This window comes from Salvelinus alpinus, chromosome 33 (genome assembly GCF_045679555.1).
Source record: "Salvelinus alpinus chromosome 33, SLU_Salpinus.1, whole genome shotgun sequence".
Classification (NCBI taxonomy): Eukaryota; Metazoa; Chordata; class Actinopteri; order Salmoniformes; family Salmonidae; genus Salvelinus; species Salvelinus alpinus.
The window spans coordinates 24,665,716-24,683,895 of record NC_092118.1 but is presented as its reverse complement, the minus strand read 5'-3'; the positions used below and the strand labels follow the sequence as shown (position 1 = coordinate 24,683,895).

The following is an 18,180-nucleotide window of genomic DNA, read 5'->3' as shown; positions in this document are numbered from 1 at the left end:
GCCACGTTCTAGTTCGTCTATATCGTGCTGCGCAGTATGCAGTCATATCGGTCACTGATAATGTAGACACTAAAGCTCTACTAGTGGGAGTGATCAACGCTAGCCAAGGAGGACATGACACCCTTCTATCCCATAGTAGCACATGAACTAGAATTATAATTAGCTGGCTGCATAGTTCTAAATAGATTACACGTCACCTGATCTGACAGAGTATACAGACAATCACCCAAAATAGACTCCAAATCAAATTACTGAGTGCACAACTGTGTAGCTGTTAGTAAACAGTCAAATGCACGCAATCCAACGTAACTTTTTTTTAATATGTTGTGTATATAGATGGTTCATTCATACACCAATCAAACGCTTGAGACCTTCACGATCAAGTCCAATTGTACATGCTTCAATGAAGCATCCAATTGACTTTGTGCTCACAACACGTCTTGTATCCAAACTGAACACCATGAGCATTCTCTTTTTTTCAGGAATCTAGAATGTTTCCACTTTAGCAGCAAAGTGATGCCACTCATTATTCTACACCGTAACCAAAGTTACAGCGGATTGTGTTTTAAATGGTCTTAATTGATTTAAAAATTGCAGTCTGATACAGAAGGCTAGGAGACCTGAACAATATGAAAGTGCTAGTCATTAATTTACAGAGATCAGGCATCACCATAGTGCCATGAAGTATCCAATATGCTACATTTGAATACACTTGACACCTTACAAATGCCTCTGGTTGTTTTAGCAAGGCTACTTAAAAATCAAGAACCTTGGCTTGTATATACATAACAAACATGAGAATTTGTTAATGCAGAAAATAACAGACAACACTACTGCCAGAGGTATAATCTTATCACACACAGCCTTTTGACCAAAACAGTGAAAATGATGAAACATTTAGTCCCATTATCAATTTCAAATTGTTAAGCCCTCCCATTTTGTTTAAGAGGGAAGAAAAAAAGTTCCCGTCCTAGTATCCTCCACATTGGATCCCAGAAGACAATGTTGTTTAGAGCTTATTTTTTCTCTTGCTTCAAGCTCAAGTTCTTGGTTTGTTTTCCCAGCCATTTGTTGCATTTGGTTGTCTTCCCACTTCTTCTGGTGCTATTTCCAATTTGATAGTCAGATTGAAGAGTCAGTAAGAAGAACCAGTTCTGGAACCACTACTTAAGGGAACAACACAAGCTTTTTTTCACGTCACTACAATCAGTCAGAGTAATAAAAGGGAGAAGGGATGACTCAATTCATTCCTGGAGCATTGCCACCAAAATTGAAATTAGTTGGCACCACTTCTGGCACTGTGAACTTGTATCCGCCATGCTTCTCGATCATTTTGGATTCTGGAATGAAGAAAATAGGGCAATTATACAACAGGCCAAACATGGTAAGTGTTTATTTCCTATGATATTAAAACAATGAAATAAAAATTAACAGCTGTCTTATTGTATTACGGGGATAGATTTACTTACCATGTGCTGCCCGTCTCTGGTCTGCAAGTGTGCCAATGTCATGAAGGTGTTTTCCTTGTTCCTCATCAAGGGTTTGTGTGAGTGCCTGGTACCATGCTGGGTCACGGGTCTGGATATCTGAGTTGGAGAAAAACATAGTTAAGTTAAAGTTTTCCCTCCACTTTTATGTACGATTTACACTTAAGCAACATATTGCATTCATGTCTTCAATCCCGAGATCTCGTTTGTATTGCGTTTTAACCTTCTCAGACAAATGCCTCTGTCTTCAACTGAAGAACACGCTGCTGTGGGGAATTGAACCCAGAGACACAGAACGTGACCCTGATCCAGTGACCACAGACAGACAGTGTCCTGTTCCGAATCATTATCATTTCATCACTTAAGATCTTGTACTAATAATGCACTTTAAATAACAGGCCTCACAAATTTGTTTCGTAATATTATTGAGTGTAAACACTTATTCACTGTTTATTTCCAACTTGTGTCCTTAACTTGACGACCCATCACTAGCTTTGTGTGCCTGAAAGGTGGTCTCCTTACTCTGTAGTATGGCCTTGAAGATCTGGTATTCATCCACTAGGTTGTCTTCATCGTCTACAGCTGTAGTGTAGCCCTCCAGTGCAGTCTCCTCTGCGTCATCCTCATCCCAGTCCTCATCATCCCCATCCTCTCCTGCATGCTTGGCCAGCATCTCCAAGTACTCCTGGCCCTCCTCATCAATGTCATCCTCATCACTGCCCAGCTCGACTGAGGAAAGGCACAATGGATTAATTTATTACTGATCAATCCACTAACACAACTCAAACCATCTACCAATGAAGTGCTCCATGCAGCTGTATCTTACCCTATTCAATATAGTAGGAAGATTAACTAAGGGAGTGACAATGGGACTTATGAGTTAAGAGGATAGCACAAATGCCGTACCATTCTCCTCATCCTCCTCTCCATCTCCATCTCCATCCTCATCCTCATTCTCATTCTCTGCTTGACAGGCGTAGGCCCTCTTGAGGCCGTTGAAGAGCAGGATGGCTGCGGGGAGCAGTTGGCCGGCCACCTGGTTGACAGCCTGGGGCCTCTGCTCCAAGTCAATGAGGGCACACAGACCAAGCACACAGATCTTCCTATCGTGGAGCCTGGGGAATAACATAATTTTTTTATCTTACAGTACATTTTTCTCTCTACTTGATATCAAACTATATGGGGGACCAGAGAAACCAGACGAGCTGTAAATATATTAAACGTGAGCATCTTTCCTGGTCTTACCCCAGGAAGCAGTCAACGTCTTTGAGCCACTGGGAGATGAAGTGGTTGGTGATGGGCTCAGTGTTGTTTGGGAAGCGCAGGTTCTCCAGGGTGTTGAGCAGCAGAGGGGGGCTGTAGTACAGGGCTGCGATGGCCACTTGCAGACACATGGTCCTCAGCTCACTGGTCTTCACCTCCCTCGTCAGCCTCTCCAGCGCAGCCGCCACAAACAAGGGAACAACCTGCAGGAGCGGCAAAGAAAGTCTAAGGTGAATGTATAGTACAGTGCTTCTCAAAAGCAGTTACTTTGAATACAGTCGTAGCCATACAAGATTTAGTGTAGAAGCCAGACGCTTACTTGATCAATTCCACGCCCTTTGCACTGCAGAATAACCACCTCCAACAGCTTGGCTGCATGACACTCTGGATCCTCACCTGGATCACCAGTCAGAACCTGCATGGACAGATTATCAACTTGTTCACACCCAGCAAAAATACACACCACCAATATGTGTGAAAAAAATTGTATAGCGGCTGTAAGTTACTGTACCTTCTTGCACATGCTGTAGATTATCTCCAGGTATTTAGTGTCAGACAGGAGAGTGTCTGTGTCAACCGTGACATAGTTGTGAAGGAGAGGCATCATGTCTGAAATAGTCACATCCCCCATTTAATATAGTGTGTGTCTATATAATAGTCAAATCACTATAACAGGCAGTTGAGACTAGCAGGTTAGTGAGCAGTATACCTGTGAAGTAGTCAAAGCCATCCTGCTGGAAGACCTCGAACACCAAGGGGAGGAGCTGCCACATCTGTGGGGACACCTGCTGGCAGGTCAGGCTGTGTGCCAGAGACAGGATCTCCTCGTAGAACTCTGAAAATCAACACACACACAGGCTGGGTGTCAGACAGAGGTAAATATAGGACAACCCCCACAGAGTGAGTCAGTCACGTAAATGACTCTAGGCACCTCGCCCACCTGTACGTGTCAGAGACGGGAGGACCTGGTTGGAATGTGGTGGGACAGGAAGAGCAAGGGAGACTTACCCAGGACGTGCTGCTGCAGGACGGTGCCAATCACCTGCAGACATATACCCTCCAGCTGCTGGGTGATCTAAAACAGAAACCCCATTCATTTAGTTAGAGCACTGGAACACACACACGCACAGAGATTCACCATGAACATACAAGTGGTGTTGCAAGAGTAGATTTGATGATTTCATTGTGCAAGTCATTTCCAGAAAACCAAATACCTGTGGGTAGGCACATTGATAAAAACAACGTCATAAGTCAACAGCTTTACTTTACACAGTCAACGACAATGAGTAGCATACCAAGAAGACATATCTAACTGTTGACCAACATTTGCTGGTTTGGCTGGTTCCAAGCTCCACGGGTCCTGTGCGTCGGCGGACGTACGGGCAGAGAGCCACAGTGCTATTTCTAGAGGCATCAGCCTGCAAGGCACTTTGAAGAGAGAACAGTGTGTGTTTCCAGGAGCGGGTGGGCAGCTGGGAGTGTGTTGGCAGGCAGCACTATGAGCTGGGAGGGAAGCTGCTCTACTGAGTGGGTGTTTGGTTGAATGGCTGTAAGTAAATATGCCTTGTCCAAACCAGAATGGCCAACAGGGCAGGAGCCCATATCCTGTTTCTGTAGCATGAGACAGCTTGATGTACATACAAGTAGACCCACTGGACAGGACGCCATGGCTGTACTCACCTCTTTGTGGTCCTCCACCACACTGAGCAGTGTGTCGATAGTGTTGAGGATGCCCATGGCTGTCACCGCCTTGTCGTCCCCTCCCTCCTCGTCAGGCCCCGTCTGGATGACCTGGTTGAAGGTCATCGCCTGAGGAGAAATGGGAATAACAGCCATAAGTGGGTTTCCCTGAGAGCAGGGTCTTTAAAACCAGACCAACATGGAACTAGGAGAGATGGTAATTGGGCCTTATTTCCTATCTCCATGGCTGACAAACAGAACTGTAAACTGATCAAAGGAAGGAGACTTCCTGTGCAGGGCCGTTTTATGAGTCAGGCACTGAGCACACACTCCTCACCAAGTGCTGTGTCATCTCCACGGCGATGGGCGTGACCTCTTCGCTGTACTCGCAGATCATCTTCTGGATGACATTAGTGAGGTCATCGTTCTCCGTTTCACGCACAATGTGCAGGAGGGCCTGCATCACAGGCCGGATGAAGGGAGTGATATACTCTTTGGCTAGGAAAGAGGAAAAACATGACAGAGGAGCACTTAGTGATAATCAGCTATATCATTTGGATTCAAGAAGAACATTAACTATTAATGTTATTCAGCAAAGAAAGACTCCATATACACCTATGGTGTGTTTGACAGTGTAGAGATAGCTACCTTTCTCCTGGTTGCTGATGAGGACCTGCAGGGCGATGGCTGCCTCCACTTTAACAGGCATCTCGTTGTCATTGATCAGGCAGAGGCGGGTCAGCTCCAGGGCTGTCTGCAGGTTCTGGTCACTCTTAAACTTGACCTCACAGAAGTAATGCAGGACCCAACAGGCCTATGGGGAAACACCAGAGATGGTGGTTAACAGTTAACCAGTGCAGGACAGTAAACAAACTGGCTATACTTTTGCAAAATTCTCCTAAATCTAGAATTTGTATCTAGAACCATCAAGATGTGAAGAGTGGAAAATCCACTGCAATGACAGAGGCAGAACTTTCAGAAAACACTGGTGTTTTACCAAATCATTGTCATTAATATTCTTGATACACTCAAATGTATTTATAAAGCCCTTCTTACATCAGCTGATGTCAAAGTGCTGTACAGAAACACAGCCTAAAACCCCAAACGGCAAGCAATGCAGGTGTAGAAGCACGGTGGCTAGGAAAAACTCCCTAGAAAGGCCAGAACCTAGGAAGAAACCTAGAGAGGAACCAGCCTATGAGGGGTGGCCAGTCCTCTTCTGGCTGTGCCGGGTGGAGATTATAACAGAACATGGCCAAGATGTTCAAATGTTCATAGATGACCAGCAGGGTCAAATAATAATAATCACAGTGGTTGTCGAGGGTGCAACAGGTCAGCACCTCAGGAGTAAATGTCAGCTGGCTTTTCATAGCCGATCATTCAGAGTATCTCTACCGCTCCTGCTGTCTCTAGAGAGTTGAAAACAGCAGGTCTGGGACAGGTAGCACGTCCGGTGATCAGCTCACATGCCCTCCCCTTCTCCCCACTGGAACCCTGGGACAGAATGATCTGGCAACGTGACACTTACTCTGGCTCTCATATAGCCCAGCTCACTGCGGAACAGAGTGAAGACGTGGTTCTGCAGCATGAACTCCATCTGGTCTTTATAGACCTTTTTCTGTTTCCGGGGGAGAGAAGAAAATGAAATTCATGGTTAACAAAAATGCATTTAATGTATTTGACTGCCACGTGGGAGCCATAAAGTGAACTTAAGTGATAAAACAATTTGGCAAAATAGTTACACGCCGTGTCAGCTACCTCATCTGATGAGTACATGGTCAGACCAAAGGTCAACTAGAAAAGAGGAGATAGCAGGTGGTGTTGGGGGTTAATAACCTTGAGCAGGATTTCAGCCAGAGAGCCAATCATGTGCAGCGCTCCGTCCTTCTTCCTGGGGTCAGAGGTGGGCTCAGTGAGGATCTGATAACAGAAGCCCATGGTCTTCTGAAGAACCTAGAGAATAAAGAAATGCATTCAGTCAAATGTGCTGCTTCTCTGTGTATCCTGGATAACTGTTACACATTAACATCCAACACCTCTGATATGTCCCAAATGGCACCCTAATCCATGTATAGTGCACTACTATTGACCAGGGCTCATGGGGTAGTGCACTATGTAGGGAATAGGGTGCCATTTGAGATGCAGGCCAGGAGAGTTTGTGGGAGAGTATGGAGGCTGGCCCGTGGTGAGGAGTCAGAGACGTCAGTACTATGATCTCCAGTGGCTCTATGGCTGCAGGTGTGGAGTGAGCACCGCCGCACAGACTGTAAGACACAGCCAGACGGCAGCACGTAACATGGACAGGCACCACACACCCTGTTCACCCACAGCCAAAACGGAATAGAACTACCTCCATGCTAAAACAACACCTTACATTTAGAACAGAAAGAAAGCCGTAATACGTAACACATCTGACTAAGGAGCTACAGCAACTAAAGTAGTGCTTTCTTCCAGCTATGCTTCTTTGTTTTCCAGTGTTCTCCTGGCTGGACTCATCCACAGACCGGTTCCAACAGCTCTGTACTGTTGTTGGAGCAACAGGGCGCTAATAAGAGCCACAGCAAGACAGGACGGAGGAATGGGCAAGGCCATAAATAAGGGCAGGAGTGAGGCCAGTAGAAAAAAATAACAGGCACCAGGCTATGCGTCCCAAATAGCACCCTATTACCAATATAGTGCACTACTTTTGACCAGGGCTCTAGGGAGAATAAATAAGTAGTGCACTATATAGGGAATAGGGTGCCATTTGGGATGAAAGAGGATCACATCATGGCAGGCTGTTGACCCTGCCAGGACCAGGAGGACACAGCATTCACATCAGAACCACAACTCACTTCTTTCCTCTTGTTGCAGGAGGTGAAGAGCAGGGTCTGGGCAGCCGTGGTGGGAGAGATGAAATCCTCGAACACATCTGAGACGGGACAGAGAGTCAGCAGATCAGATGGCACATTGCATTGGTTTGTTAGAATAGCTTTACACAGTTAAATCTTTGAACTGATCACTTCCAGGCAGTCTGATTCCAGGACATTCCTTCTGGATGACAAACACTACGGAATATTTCTGATTTCCAAAAACAAGAATGGTGCTTACCAAACTTCATGCGAATGTACTCGTATGGGTCCTCCTCCCACAACTCCTGGTCACTGTCCGTGTAGCACATGAGAGGGAAAACCACATCCTGAATGATGCCCTGGATATGTGGCTTCAGGTTCTTCCAGGTGACAGCGTGTGCGATTCCCTGGTTAATATAGTTGAGTGTCTGCTGGAGGACTCTGGGAGCCACGTATTGCTTCTCCTTATACTGATATAAGACCTTCAGCAGCACCTACAGACAGACAGGCAAATCAGTTCCCTCAGGTTGAGATCAGACTCCCATGCAGACAGACACAGCTGAAAGGCAACCTTCTGTCCCTCAGTCAATCACAGAGTCATGCATCACACATCTTTCAGCTCAGACAAAGCCAAGAGCGGCCTTGGCCTCTCACCTGTTGTGCTGCCACTGAGTATCCCTTGAGGAAGAGATCGGCAAACTCTGTGTACTCTTTGGTAGTGTTGCCTGGGCTGCCATACCTGGGAGGGGTTTAAAGATGCTTTCACATGTTAATATACAGTGAACCAAAATATAAACACAACATGTAAAGTGTTGGTCCCATGTTTCATGAGCTGAAATTTAAGATCCCAGACATTTTCCATACGCACAAAAGGTTTCTCTCCAATTTTGTGCACACATTTGTTTACATCCCTGTTAGTGAGCATTTCTCCTTTGCCAAGATAATCCATCCACCAGACAGGTAATGAATGATAAGTGACATAATTAAGGGATTATCACTTTCACCTGGTCAGTCTCATGGAAAGAGCAGGTGTTCCAAATGTTTTGGTGTTCCAAATGTACACTCAGTGTAGAATCAGTGACAGTGTGCTGGGGTGGGTTGAGTAGGCTTACCTCTCGAAGAGCCTGGCCAGGATGTGGAGGGCCCACTTTTTACACTTCCACCAGGGCAGCTCAGGTCTCTCGTCCTCATCCACCTGCAAGGTCTCCTGTGGGCCACAGACGGGGAAGGAGGGGAGAAAGAGAGAAGGAAAATAAAATAAGCTTTCTTTCAACTCGCAGCAATTAAAATAAAGCAAACAAACTACAGCTAATCTGTTTGGGAGCTACTTGATTTGCATAGTCAACCTATTTGTGCTCCCTCCTTGCCCTACCACAGTAAATCTGCCCTCACCGGAGGCACGTCTCTGTCCACCACTGTCTTCAGGATCTCCATCCACTCCGTCAGGTTCTGTCGGTTGATCAGCTCCAGGGGGAGGTTATACTGTGGACAGGGAAAAGGAGAAATCCCGTCTATTCAATTCAAAAAGCTTTGTCGTCGTTCCAATGGACAGACAGACAACCCTAGACAGCAGTGCAGTCTGGCATGCTGAGGGGGGGGACAGGTCTAGCCCAGTGGCCCTGACATGGACCAGATGGTCCTCAGCCCTCCCCCTTCTACAGGACAACCATAATCGACCCATCTCCAAACCCAGTATTATGGAAGGAGTAGCTAAATAACTGGACACTACAACTATACATCCACATTTAGACAAGTACCATACACTCCCTATTACAATCAACACAGACTAATATATACACAACTTCTAAGAAGGTGAGCGTGAAGGATGTGATCAGTAGTACCTGGAAGAGGGCGTAGAGGATCTTGAAGATCTGTTTTTGCACCAGGACAGACTCACTGGAGGGGTCAGGGAGCAGCTGGATGAAGCGGTCCTTCAGCATGGGCATGAAGATCTGCATGGCCGCCACCAGAGGACTGCGCTCGTCCGGCTTCTTGTACCTGTCAAACACACAATCAGAAACATCAACCACCCGAATACATAGCAAACAGCTCTATAATACGGTCTCTGTCCCAAATGGCACCCCATTCCCTAAATGGTTGGGACACAAACATGGTCACTCTAAAACAAGGAGTCCTTACTCATAGTTTTTAACCAGCTGGTAGAGGCAGAGCAGGATGCCCAGCCAGCCGGCGCTGTTATCTGACTGCAGGTAGAAGCCAATCTTGTCCACGATGGCAGTCCACTTGCCGGGGTAGTCGTGTTTAATCATGTGATGGATGCATGTCGTCAGCTGCACTCTGAAGGGTTAGAGAGGAGAAAGGTTGGAAGACGATCTGGTTGATCCGAGCTACCTCTTCCCCCCCCTCTGCTGGCGCTGTGCAGTGAGCTGAGCAGCCACAGGGTGGTAGGTTACCTGATGCGCTCGGGGGAGTGAATGATGGCCTCCACGATGTTGTCACGGATAAACTGCCTGTCCTCCTCTGGTATGTTATTGACAGGCGTCTCCGTGCTGGTGCCGTCCCCCTCACTCCAGTGCTGGGTCACCATGTTCTTGAGGTAGATCACCCCTGGGGAGGAGAGAGGGGGACAATAAACTGACTAAACACAAGACAGGCTTCATAGAGATCCTATTAATAATGGATTACATACAGTGCATTCGCAAAGTATTCAGACGCGTTAACTTTTTCCACATTCTGTTACGTAACAGCCTTATTACAAAATTGATTTAAATGCCCCCCCCCCCTCAAAATACTCCATAATGACAAAATTAAATAAATAAAAAGTATAGATTTTTTTCTTCAAATTTATTAAAAATAAACTGAAATATCACATTTACATTAGTATTCAGACTCTTTACTCAGTACTTTGTTGATGCACCTTCATCTTTCCCTCGATGCTGACTAGTCTCCCAGTACCTGCCGCGGAAAAACACCCCGACATCATGATGCTGCCACTACCATGCTTCAACGAAGGGATGGTATTGGCCAGGTGCTGAGCAGTGCCTGGTTTTCTCCAGACGTGAGTTCAATCTTGGTTTAATCAGACCAGAGAATCTTGTTTCTCATGGTTTGAGAATCCTTTAGGTGCCTTTTGACAAACTCCAAGTGGGCAGCCATATGCCTTTTACTGAGGAGTGGCTTCCGTCTGGCCACTCTACCATAAAGGCCTGATTTTTGGAGTGCTGCAGAGATGGTTGTCCTTCTCGAAGATTCTTCCATCTCCACAGAGGAACTCCAGCGCTCTGGCAGAGTGACCATCGGGTTCTTGGTCACCTCCCCGACCAAGGCCCTTCTCCCTGATTGCTCAGTTTGGCCGGGCTGCCAGCTCTAGGAAGAGTCTTGGTGGTTCCAAACATCTTCCATTAAAGAATGATGGAGGCCACTGTGTTCTTGGGGACCTTCAACGCTGCAGAATTGTTTTGGTACTCTTCCCCAGATCTGTGCCTCGACACAATCCTGCCTCGGAGCTCTATGGACAATTTTTTAGACTTCACGGCTTAGTTTTTGCTCGGACATGCACTGTCAACTGTGGTACCTTATATAGACAGGTGTGTGCCTTTCCAAATCATGTCTAATCAATTGAATTTACCACAGGTTGACTCCAATCAAGTTGAAGAAACATCTCAAGGATGATCAATGGAAACAGGATGCACCTGAGCTCAATTTCAAGTCTCTGAATGGATAGGGGGGGAGACGGGCCAGGCGGTGGATAGGGGGGGGAGACGGGCCAGGCGGTGGATAGGGGGGGGGGAGACGGGCCAGGCGGTGGATAGGGGGGGGGGAGACGGGCCAGGCGGGGGATAGGGGGGGGGGGGGAGACGGGCCAGGCGGTGGATAGGGGGGGGGAGACGGGCCAGGCGGTGGATAGGGGGGGGGAGACGGGCCAGGCGGTGGATAGGGGGGGGGAGACGGGCCAGGCGGTGGATAGGGGGGGGGGGGGGGACGGGCCAGGCGGTGGATAGGGGGGGGGGAGACGGGCCAGGCGGTGGATAGGGGGGGGGAGACGGGCCAGGCGGTGGATAGGGGGGGGGAGACGGGCCAGGCGGTGGATAGGGGGGGGGAGACGGGCCAGGCGGTGGATAGGGGGGGGGGGGGAGACGGGCCAGGCGGTGGATAGGGGAGGGGACAGGCCAGGCAGTGGATAGGGGAGGGGACAGGCCAGGCAGTGGATAGGGGAGGGGACAGGCCAGGCAGTGGATAGGAGAGGGGACAGGCCAGGCAGTGGATAGGTGGGGGACAGGCCAGGCAAGGCAGTGGATAGGTGGGGGACAGGCCAGGCAAGGCAGTGGATAGGGGGGGGACAGGCCAGGCGGTGGATAGGGGGTCAGACAGACTGCTGACACATGTGACCGCTGTGCTGCTGGCTGGGAAGTCATAATCCTGCCAGTCAGTGCTGACACAGCGAGACCCTCACAACCACCCTACTGTATTCCCCTCCCCAACCCATTAATGTCCCCCTCTGCCCAGTCCAACACTCAACATCCCCCTAGCCCACACAATGAGGCAGGGAATAGATGAATCCTGAAATTGCAAATAATGCCTATAATATCAGTGTGACAGGTTTGAAAAAACAAAACATGACAAAAAACAAATGCTATTATCTGTCATAAGCAGGAGGGCATTTGTCCTCAATAGGAGAGGAACCTGGGTCTGATCTCACTACCTTTATGGGAATCCCAGACATTTGCCTGCTAGCTACGGAATCGCTTAGCTCCTCCCTTTGTGTCAGATAACAGCAAATGAGCCTCATTACCGCGGAACTTGTGGCCAAAGCACCGAGTGTGAAGTTCCGGTGCAGGTACCAAGCCAACGTTTAAGCATCTGTTAACCAATGGCATGCCAGATATGATCTACCCGTGCCACCATTGCAGCTGCATTAACTTAATGCAAACGGACTGAATCGGAGTCAGGTGCAGCAGGGCTCTTTTGCAGGACAAATAGCACAGTCACAAGAAGGATAGCATTTCTGCTCAACACACCAGTTCCTGGAGAGGTTTGCTTAGAAATGTCCAGGTCATCTGTTTGACAAGAGGCACACAGATTAGCACCCAACGCATAAGGCAGGATGGGCTGCTGCCACGTTACTTTTCTCCAGGCTGTCATATTACTATTGTGTTGTTGAAGCATACTACAATGTAGAAGAACTGACAAAGTTGCAAGATAGAAGTTAGGACATGATGCTATGGGTGAGCACAATTGAATACGCTAGTGAGTCTAGCAGCATGTTGAAAATGACAGGCTCTGTCTGGCGGACTGCACACATTTTAAATGTAATAAAAGTCAATGAGCCACTGATCAAGAGCAGATCATCCTACCATATAATTGCACATCATTACCAGAGAGGCATGTGTGATACATGGACAGGCTACCAACGGCCCCTCACACAGAGCATCTCAAACATGTGGAATGTTATTTTATTACAAAGGAAGCTGTATCAATGACTAGACACTGTCCAGGCCGAGCAACTATAGATTTCACTAGAGCTCCCTAGCAGACTAAAAGTGTGAAATCTCAATGCCGTAGGACAGGATAAAATAAGCTGCAACGGTAGCATAATAAAAGATGGCATCATATACAACAAAAACACCTTTCTTCTCTTTCTATCATGTGTGTATCTTGGTGAACAAATGTACAAGTACATGGGAAATTGGTCAGTCTTCACAATATGACTGGTGTCATCAGTGTGGGATCTGTGGTAGTCAGGGCAGGGGTCATCTTTGAGAAAGCGTGCTCAGTTCATTTGAGCTACAGTTGTAGATACTCTTCTCGCCTTTCAGTTCCGGTGAATTTCCATCTGCAAGAGTGCACAGAATCCCGCCCCACATCATCATAATACCCATCCTCTGAAACTCACCTGCTTGTCTGACGGGCAAATCTAACTGATCAGACATGGTGACTTGCAGCAGAGCTGACACAAAATTCACCTGGGTGTGACCCTGTAAATGAAAGCAGGAAAGGATGCATGAATATCAAACACTGATGTGTATTGGACCTATATATCAGCAAAACAGTGTATAACAAACATCTTCAGCCATTTGACTCCTTGCTGTCCCCAGTCCACCTGGTCATGCTGCTGCTCCAGTTTCAACTGTTCTGCCTGTGGCTATGGGACCCTGACCTGTTCACCGGACATACTACCTTGTCCTGGACCTGCTGCTTCCAACTCTCTCTACCAAACCTGCTCTCTCTAACTCTGAATGACCAGCTATGAAAAGCCAACTGACATTTACTCCTGAGGTGCTGACCTGTTGCACCCCGTACAACCACTGATTATTATTATTTGACCATGCTGGTTATCTATGAACGTTTGAATATCTTGGCCATGTACTGTTTAGAAGTCGACCGTTTAATTAGGGCCCGATTTCAAGTTTTCATAACAATCGGTAATCGGTATTTTTGGACACCAAATTGACGATAAAAAATAAAACTTTATTTAACTAGGCAAGTCAGTTAAGAACACATTCTTATTTTCAATGACGGCCTAGGAACGGTGGGTTAACTGCCTTGTTCAGGGGCAGAACGACAGATTTTTACCTTGTCAGCTCGGGGATTCATTTTTGCAATCTTCCGGTTACTAGTACAACGCTCTAACCACCTGCCTTACATTGCACTCCACGAGGAGCCTGCGTGGCAGGCGGACTACCTGTTACGCTAATGCAGTAAGAAGCCAAGGTTAGTTGCTAGCTAGCATTAAACTTATCTTATAAAAAACAATCAATCTTAACATAATCACTAGTTAACTACACATGGTTGATGATATTACTAGTTTGTTTATCTAGCGTGTCCTGCGTTGCATATAATCGATGCGGTGCCTGTTAATTTCTCATCTAATCACAGCCTACTTCGACAAATGGGTGATGATTTAACAAGCGCATTTGCGAAAAAAGCACTGTCGTTGCACCAATGTACCTAACCATAAACATCAATGCCTTTCTTTAAAATCAATACACAAGTATATATTTTTAAACCTGCATATTTAGTTAATATTGCCTGCTAACATGAATTTCTTATAATTAGGGAAATTGTGTCACTTTACTTGCGTTCCGTGCAAGCAGTCAGGGTATATGCAGCAGTTTGGGCCGCCTGGCTCATTGCGAACTGTGTGAAGTCCATTTATTCCTAACAAAGGCCGTAATTAATTTGCCAGAATTGTACATAATTATGACATAACATTGAAAGTTGTAAAATGTAACAGCAATATTTAGACTTACGGATGCCATCCGTTTGATAAAATACGGAAAGGTTCCGTATTTCACTGAAAGAATAAACTTTTTGTGCCCATGAACTGCCTTGTTCATGGGCAGAACGACAGATTTTTACCTTGTCAGCTCAGGGATTCTGGAATGAAAATGGGTCTCAATGCTTTGCCCACCACATATCCTTATATCACTTGCTATATTAAATGAATACTGTTCAGGCTTAACTGGTCCAGATGAGTCAAATGTAAGATAGGTAAAATAGCCTCCTACCCTCCTTTCCCGGTAGATAACAATGCACACAGACCTCTCCCTGGATACCACACAACATGACTCAGATCTAACAATCCAACTGCACATTCTTGTTCTGTGGATTGAAATTCTGGGCATTGTATATTCTGTTGTCACGAAAAACAAAACAACGACCTCAGATTGTTGAGTGGAGAAGTTCATGTACAGTTGTGGCCAAAAGTTCTGAGAAAATCAGACTGGAAGCTTCAAAAGGAGGGTGGTGCTTGGAATCATTGTTCTTCCTCTGTAAACCATGGTTACCTGCAAGGAAACACGTGCCGTCATCATTGCTTTGCACAAAAAGGTCTTCACAGGCAAGGATAATGCTGCCAGTAACATTGCACCTAAAATCAACCATTTATCGGAACATCAAGAACTTCAAGGAGAAGGGTTCAATTGTTGTGAAGAAGGCTTTAGGGCACCCAAGAAAGTCCAGCAAGCGCCAGGATCATCTCCTAAAGTTGATTCAGCTGCAGGACCGGGGCACCACCAGTACAGAGCTTGCGCAGGAATGGCAGCAGGCAGGTGTGAGTGCATCTGCACGCACAGTGAGGCAAAGACTTTTGGAGGATGGCCTGGTGTCAAGAAGGGCAGCAAAGAAGCCACTTCTCTCCAGGAAAAACATCAGGGACAGACTGATATTCTGCAAAAGGTACAGGGATTGGACTGCTGAGGACTGGGGTAAAGTCATTTTTTCTGATGAATCGCCTTTCCGATTGTTTGGGGCATCCGGAAGAAAGCTTGTACGGAGAAGACAAGGTGAGCACTACCATCAGTCCTATGTCATGCCAACAGTAAAGCATCCTGAGACCATTCATGTGTGGTGTTGCTTCTCAGCCAAGGGAGTGGGCTCACTCACAATTTTGCCTAAGAACACAGGCATGAATAAAGAATGGTACCAACACATCCTCCGAGAGCAACTTCTCCCAACCATCCAGGAACAGTTTGGTGACAAACAATGCCTTTTCCAGCATGATGGAGAACCTTGCCATAAGGCAAAAGTGATAAATAAGTGGCTGGGGGAACAAAACATTGATATTTTGGGTCCATGGCCAGGAAACTCCCCAGACCTTAATACCATTGAGAACTTGTGGTCAATCCTCAAGAGGCGGGTGGACAAACAAAAACCCACAAATTCTGACATACTCCAAGCATTGATTATGCAAGAATGGGCTGCCATCAGTCAGGATGTGGCCCAGAAGTTAATTGACAGCATGCCAGGGCGGATTGCAGAGGTCTTGTAAAAGAAGGGTCAACAGTGCAAACATTGACTCTTTGCATCAACTTCATGTAATTGTCAATAAAAGCCGTTGACACTTATGAAATGCTTGTAATTATACTTCAGTATTCCATAGTAACATCTGACAAAAATATCTAAAGACACTGAAGCAGCAAACGTTTTGGAAATCAATATGTGTGTCATTCTCAAAACTTTTGGCCACGACTGTACATTTTATTTTTGAGCCTTGCTAGGCCTACTCTTATCAAACTAAAGTTAGCTAATAATACGTTCGAGCTGATGACACACAATATGGACATATCACATAAACAACAACTTGACTTAAAGTTCACCTAAACCCCAGTTACATGACAACACCGTACATATATTGTTCTAAGGATAGCATAGCCGATAACAGACCAGAGCATATTTGACACTTGCCCAAGAGACTTCCTCCTACTAGCTAGCGAGCGAAACATGGCTAACTATGTGACCATGAAATAATTCACGTCGTCCGTATGACGTTATGTTAGTTATCTATGGCACGTCTACATTTGACATATAAAGTCGACATCTAGACAATGATAATAGGCCATGTTGCACATAGCTGGCTATTTAATTTGTAAGGTTAACATTAGCGAAAGAATCTGCGCACGCGGACAGCTCATCGAATGACTGAATGTAATTTATGTTACGCTGTCCGCAAAAGGTTGCTAACATAGCGCTAGCCAGCGAACATTCACTTTCCATTTGGCTTTCACAAATGAGGTACAAACAAAACATTTGCCCCGTTACTAAATGCGTAGTTATTATTAATAATGATTGCTATTGTTTACGTTGTGTCTTGCAAGTTAACTAGCGTTCGATAACTCAAACCTACCTAGCTAGTTAGCAAATATTAGTTAGCTACGTTCATGGAAGTCAAAGCCAGCAAGCTAAAACATAATTTATTATTAGCTACTCTCATATTAGACGTACATTTATAAATTATAGTAAAGTAGTTTGATGATAACTTGACTAACTAACGTTACACCTGTCAATTCGTCCGATTGGTGACATTTTGGCTGACCAACTAGTTTAGTTAACTATATAAATTCAACGGGCTAGCTAGTTAGCACTATTGCTGTGCAGGGCAATGTCAGCAGTAAAAAAAATATTTAAAAAATACACCTCAAACGTGATTCACTTAGCCAACTTGCTAACACAGATTTCCGAACTTCTAGCAAACGCTGGCTACATTCGTATACTATATCGCATGATTTAGTTAGTTTTTTCCGAACTTCTAGCAAACGCTGGCTACATTCGTATACTATATCGCATGATTTAGTTAGTTTAGACCAAACTTGTATAAATAATGGCAAAAATGTGTCTTTCCAACGATTCAAACATGATACATCAGTTAGGCCAAAAACAAGCATTGTCCAACAAGGCTTTTTACTGCGTAGCTAGCAGCTAATTATCAAGGAAGCTATTGCTAACTTCCCGCACGTTTTTAAAGAACCAGCTGCAGGTATACGGGGTGGATTCGCTTGGAGTTGCAGATCTTGACGTTAAAATATAATTCGAAACTTTGACATAACACCCATAACGTCAAGTCTGATATGTAATCACCGAAACATATGTCGAATGGAGAATATTCAATCTGTCAAAGTTCTGGACTGACTCTGGTCTCCCATAGTCACAAGCTAGGAGGACTCCATTCCATCTTTGATGTGTGACACAACAGAAGAGGCCCGATTAGCACCATCACAAGTTTTTACCTCGTTCAGCTGCCTCTCCGCGGCCTCACGCAAGTTCGGGTCCATGGTACCCCGAAGGGCCTCGATCAATACGTTAGGATCCATAGCTAAATCTGGTACGGCTCGGATTCAGTATTTCTGTGGTCTATGAATTCCCAGTCAATGCGCACATGGACGCACGGCTCTTCAGTTACCGGCGCGAAAGGAAGAAGCGAATGAAGTACCCGGATAGATCAGCCCCAAATTTCCCCAACACGAACATCCGCTTCAAACTATTGCACTATAGGAGTTGTAGTTTTACATGTGTGATATCTCTCTCACACGGTCTTACGGTCAATAAATAAAGACACTGCTGGTAATGAGAACAAAATATTATGAAAATGGAAAGCATGTCATTGCAGTTGGCTAGTAGATTTGAAGTTTTCAGCACCATCTTTCATGATGATTTGGATGACATCATAACATCTGAGAACA

At 45.8% G+C, this 18,180-nt stretch overlaps 1 protein-coding gene and 2 non-coding genes across 3 annotated transcripts; all 3 read right to left on the bottom strand.

Moving 5' to 3' along the window:
* Window positions 1–301: 301 nt before the first annotated feature.
* On the bottom strand, window positions 302–17,930 carry LOC139562816 (importin-7-like). The gene is made up of 24 exons (XM_071380919.1): window positions 17,728–17,930; window positions 13,116–13,197; window positions 9,676–9,829; window positions 9,401–9,559; window positions 9,103–9,259; window positions 8,654–8,743; window positions 8,374–8,468; window positions 7,916–8,000; window positions 7,521–7,755; window positions 7,265–7,341; window positions 6,267–6,383; window positions 5,959–6,048; window positions 5,079–5,244; window positions 4,768–4,928; window positions 4,431–4,559; window positions 3,759–3,825; window positions 3,460–3,585; window positions 3,262–3,359; window positions 3,070–3,165; window positions 2,733–2,953; window positions 2,394–2,602; window positions 2,010–2,216; window positions 1,470–1,586; window positions 302–1,340 (listed from the first exon to the last, which is right to left on the bottom strand). Exons 1-24 carry the CDS (start codon window positions 17,809–17,811, stop codon window positions 1,240–1,242), a joined length of 3,123 nt encoding a protein of 1,040 aa, XP_071237020.1. The 5' UTR covers window positions 17,812–17,930; the 3' UTR covers window positions 302–1,239.
* Window positions 1,710–1,853, bottom strand: LOC139563371 (small nucleolar RNA SNORD15). Its single transcript, XR_011672546.1, has one exon. It is a non-coding gene; the product is annotated as a small nucleolar RNA SNORD15 (small nucleolar RNA).
* On the bottom strand, window positions 6,585–6,755 carry LOC139563374 (small nucleolar RNA SNORA23). The gene has a single exon (XR_011672549.1). It is a non-coding gene; the product is annotated as a small nucleolar RNA SNORA23 (small nucleolar RNA).
* Window positions 17,931–18,180: the final 250 nt, after the last annotated feature.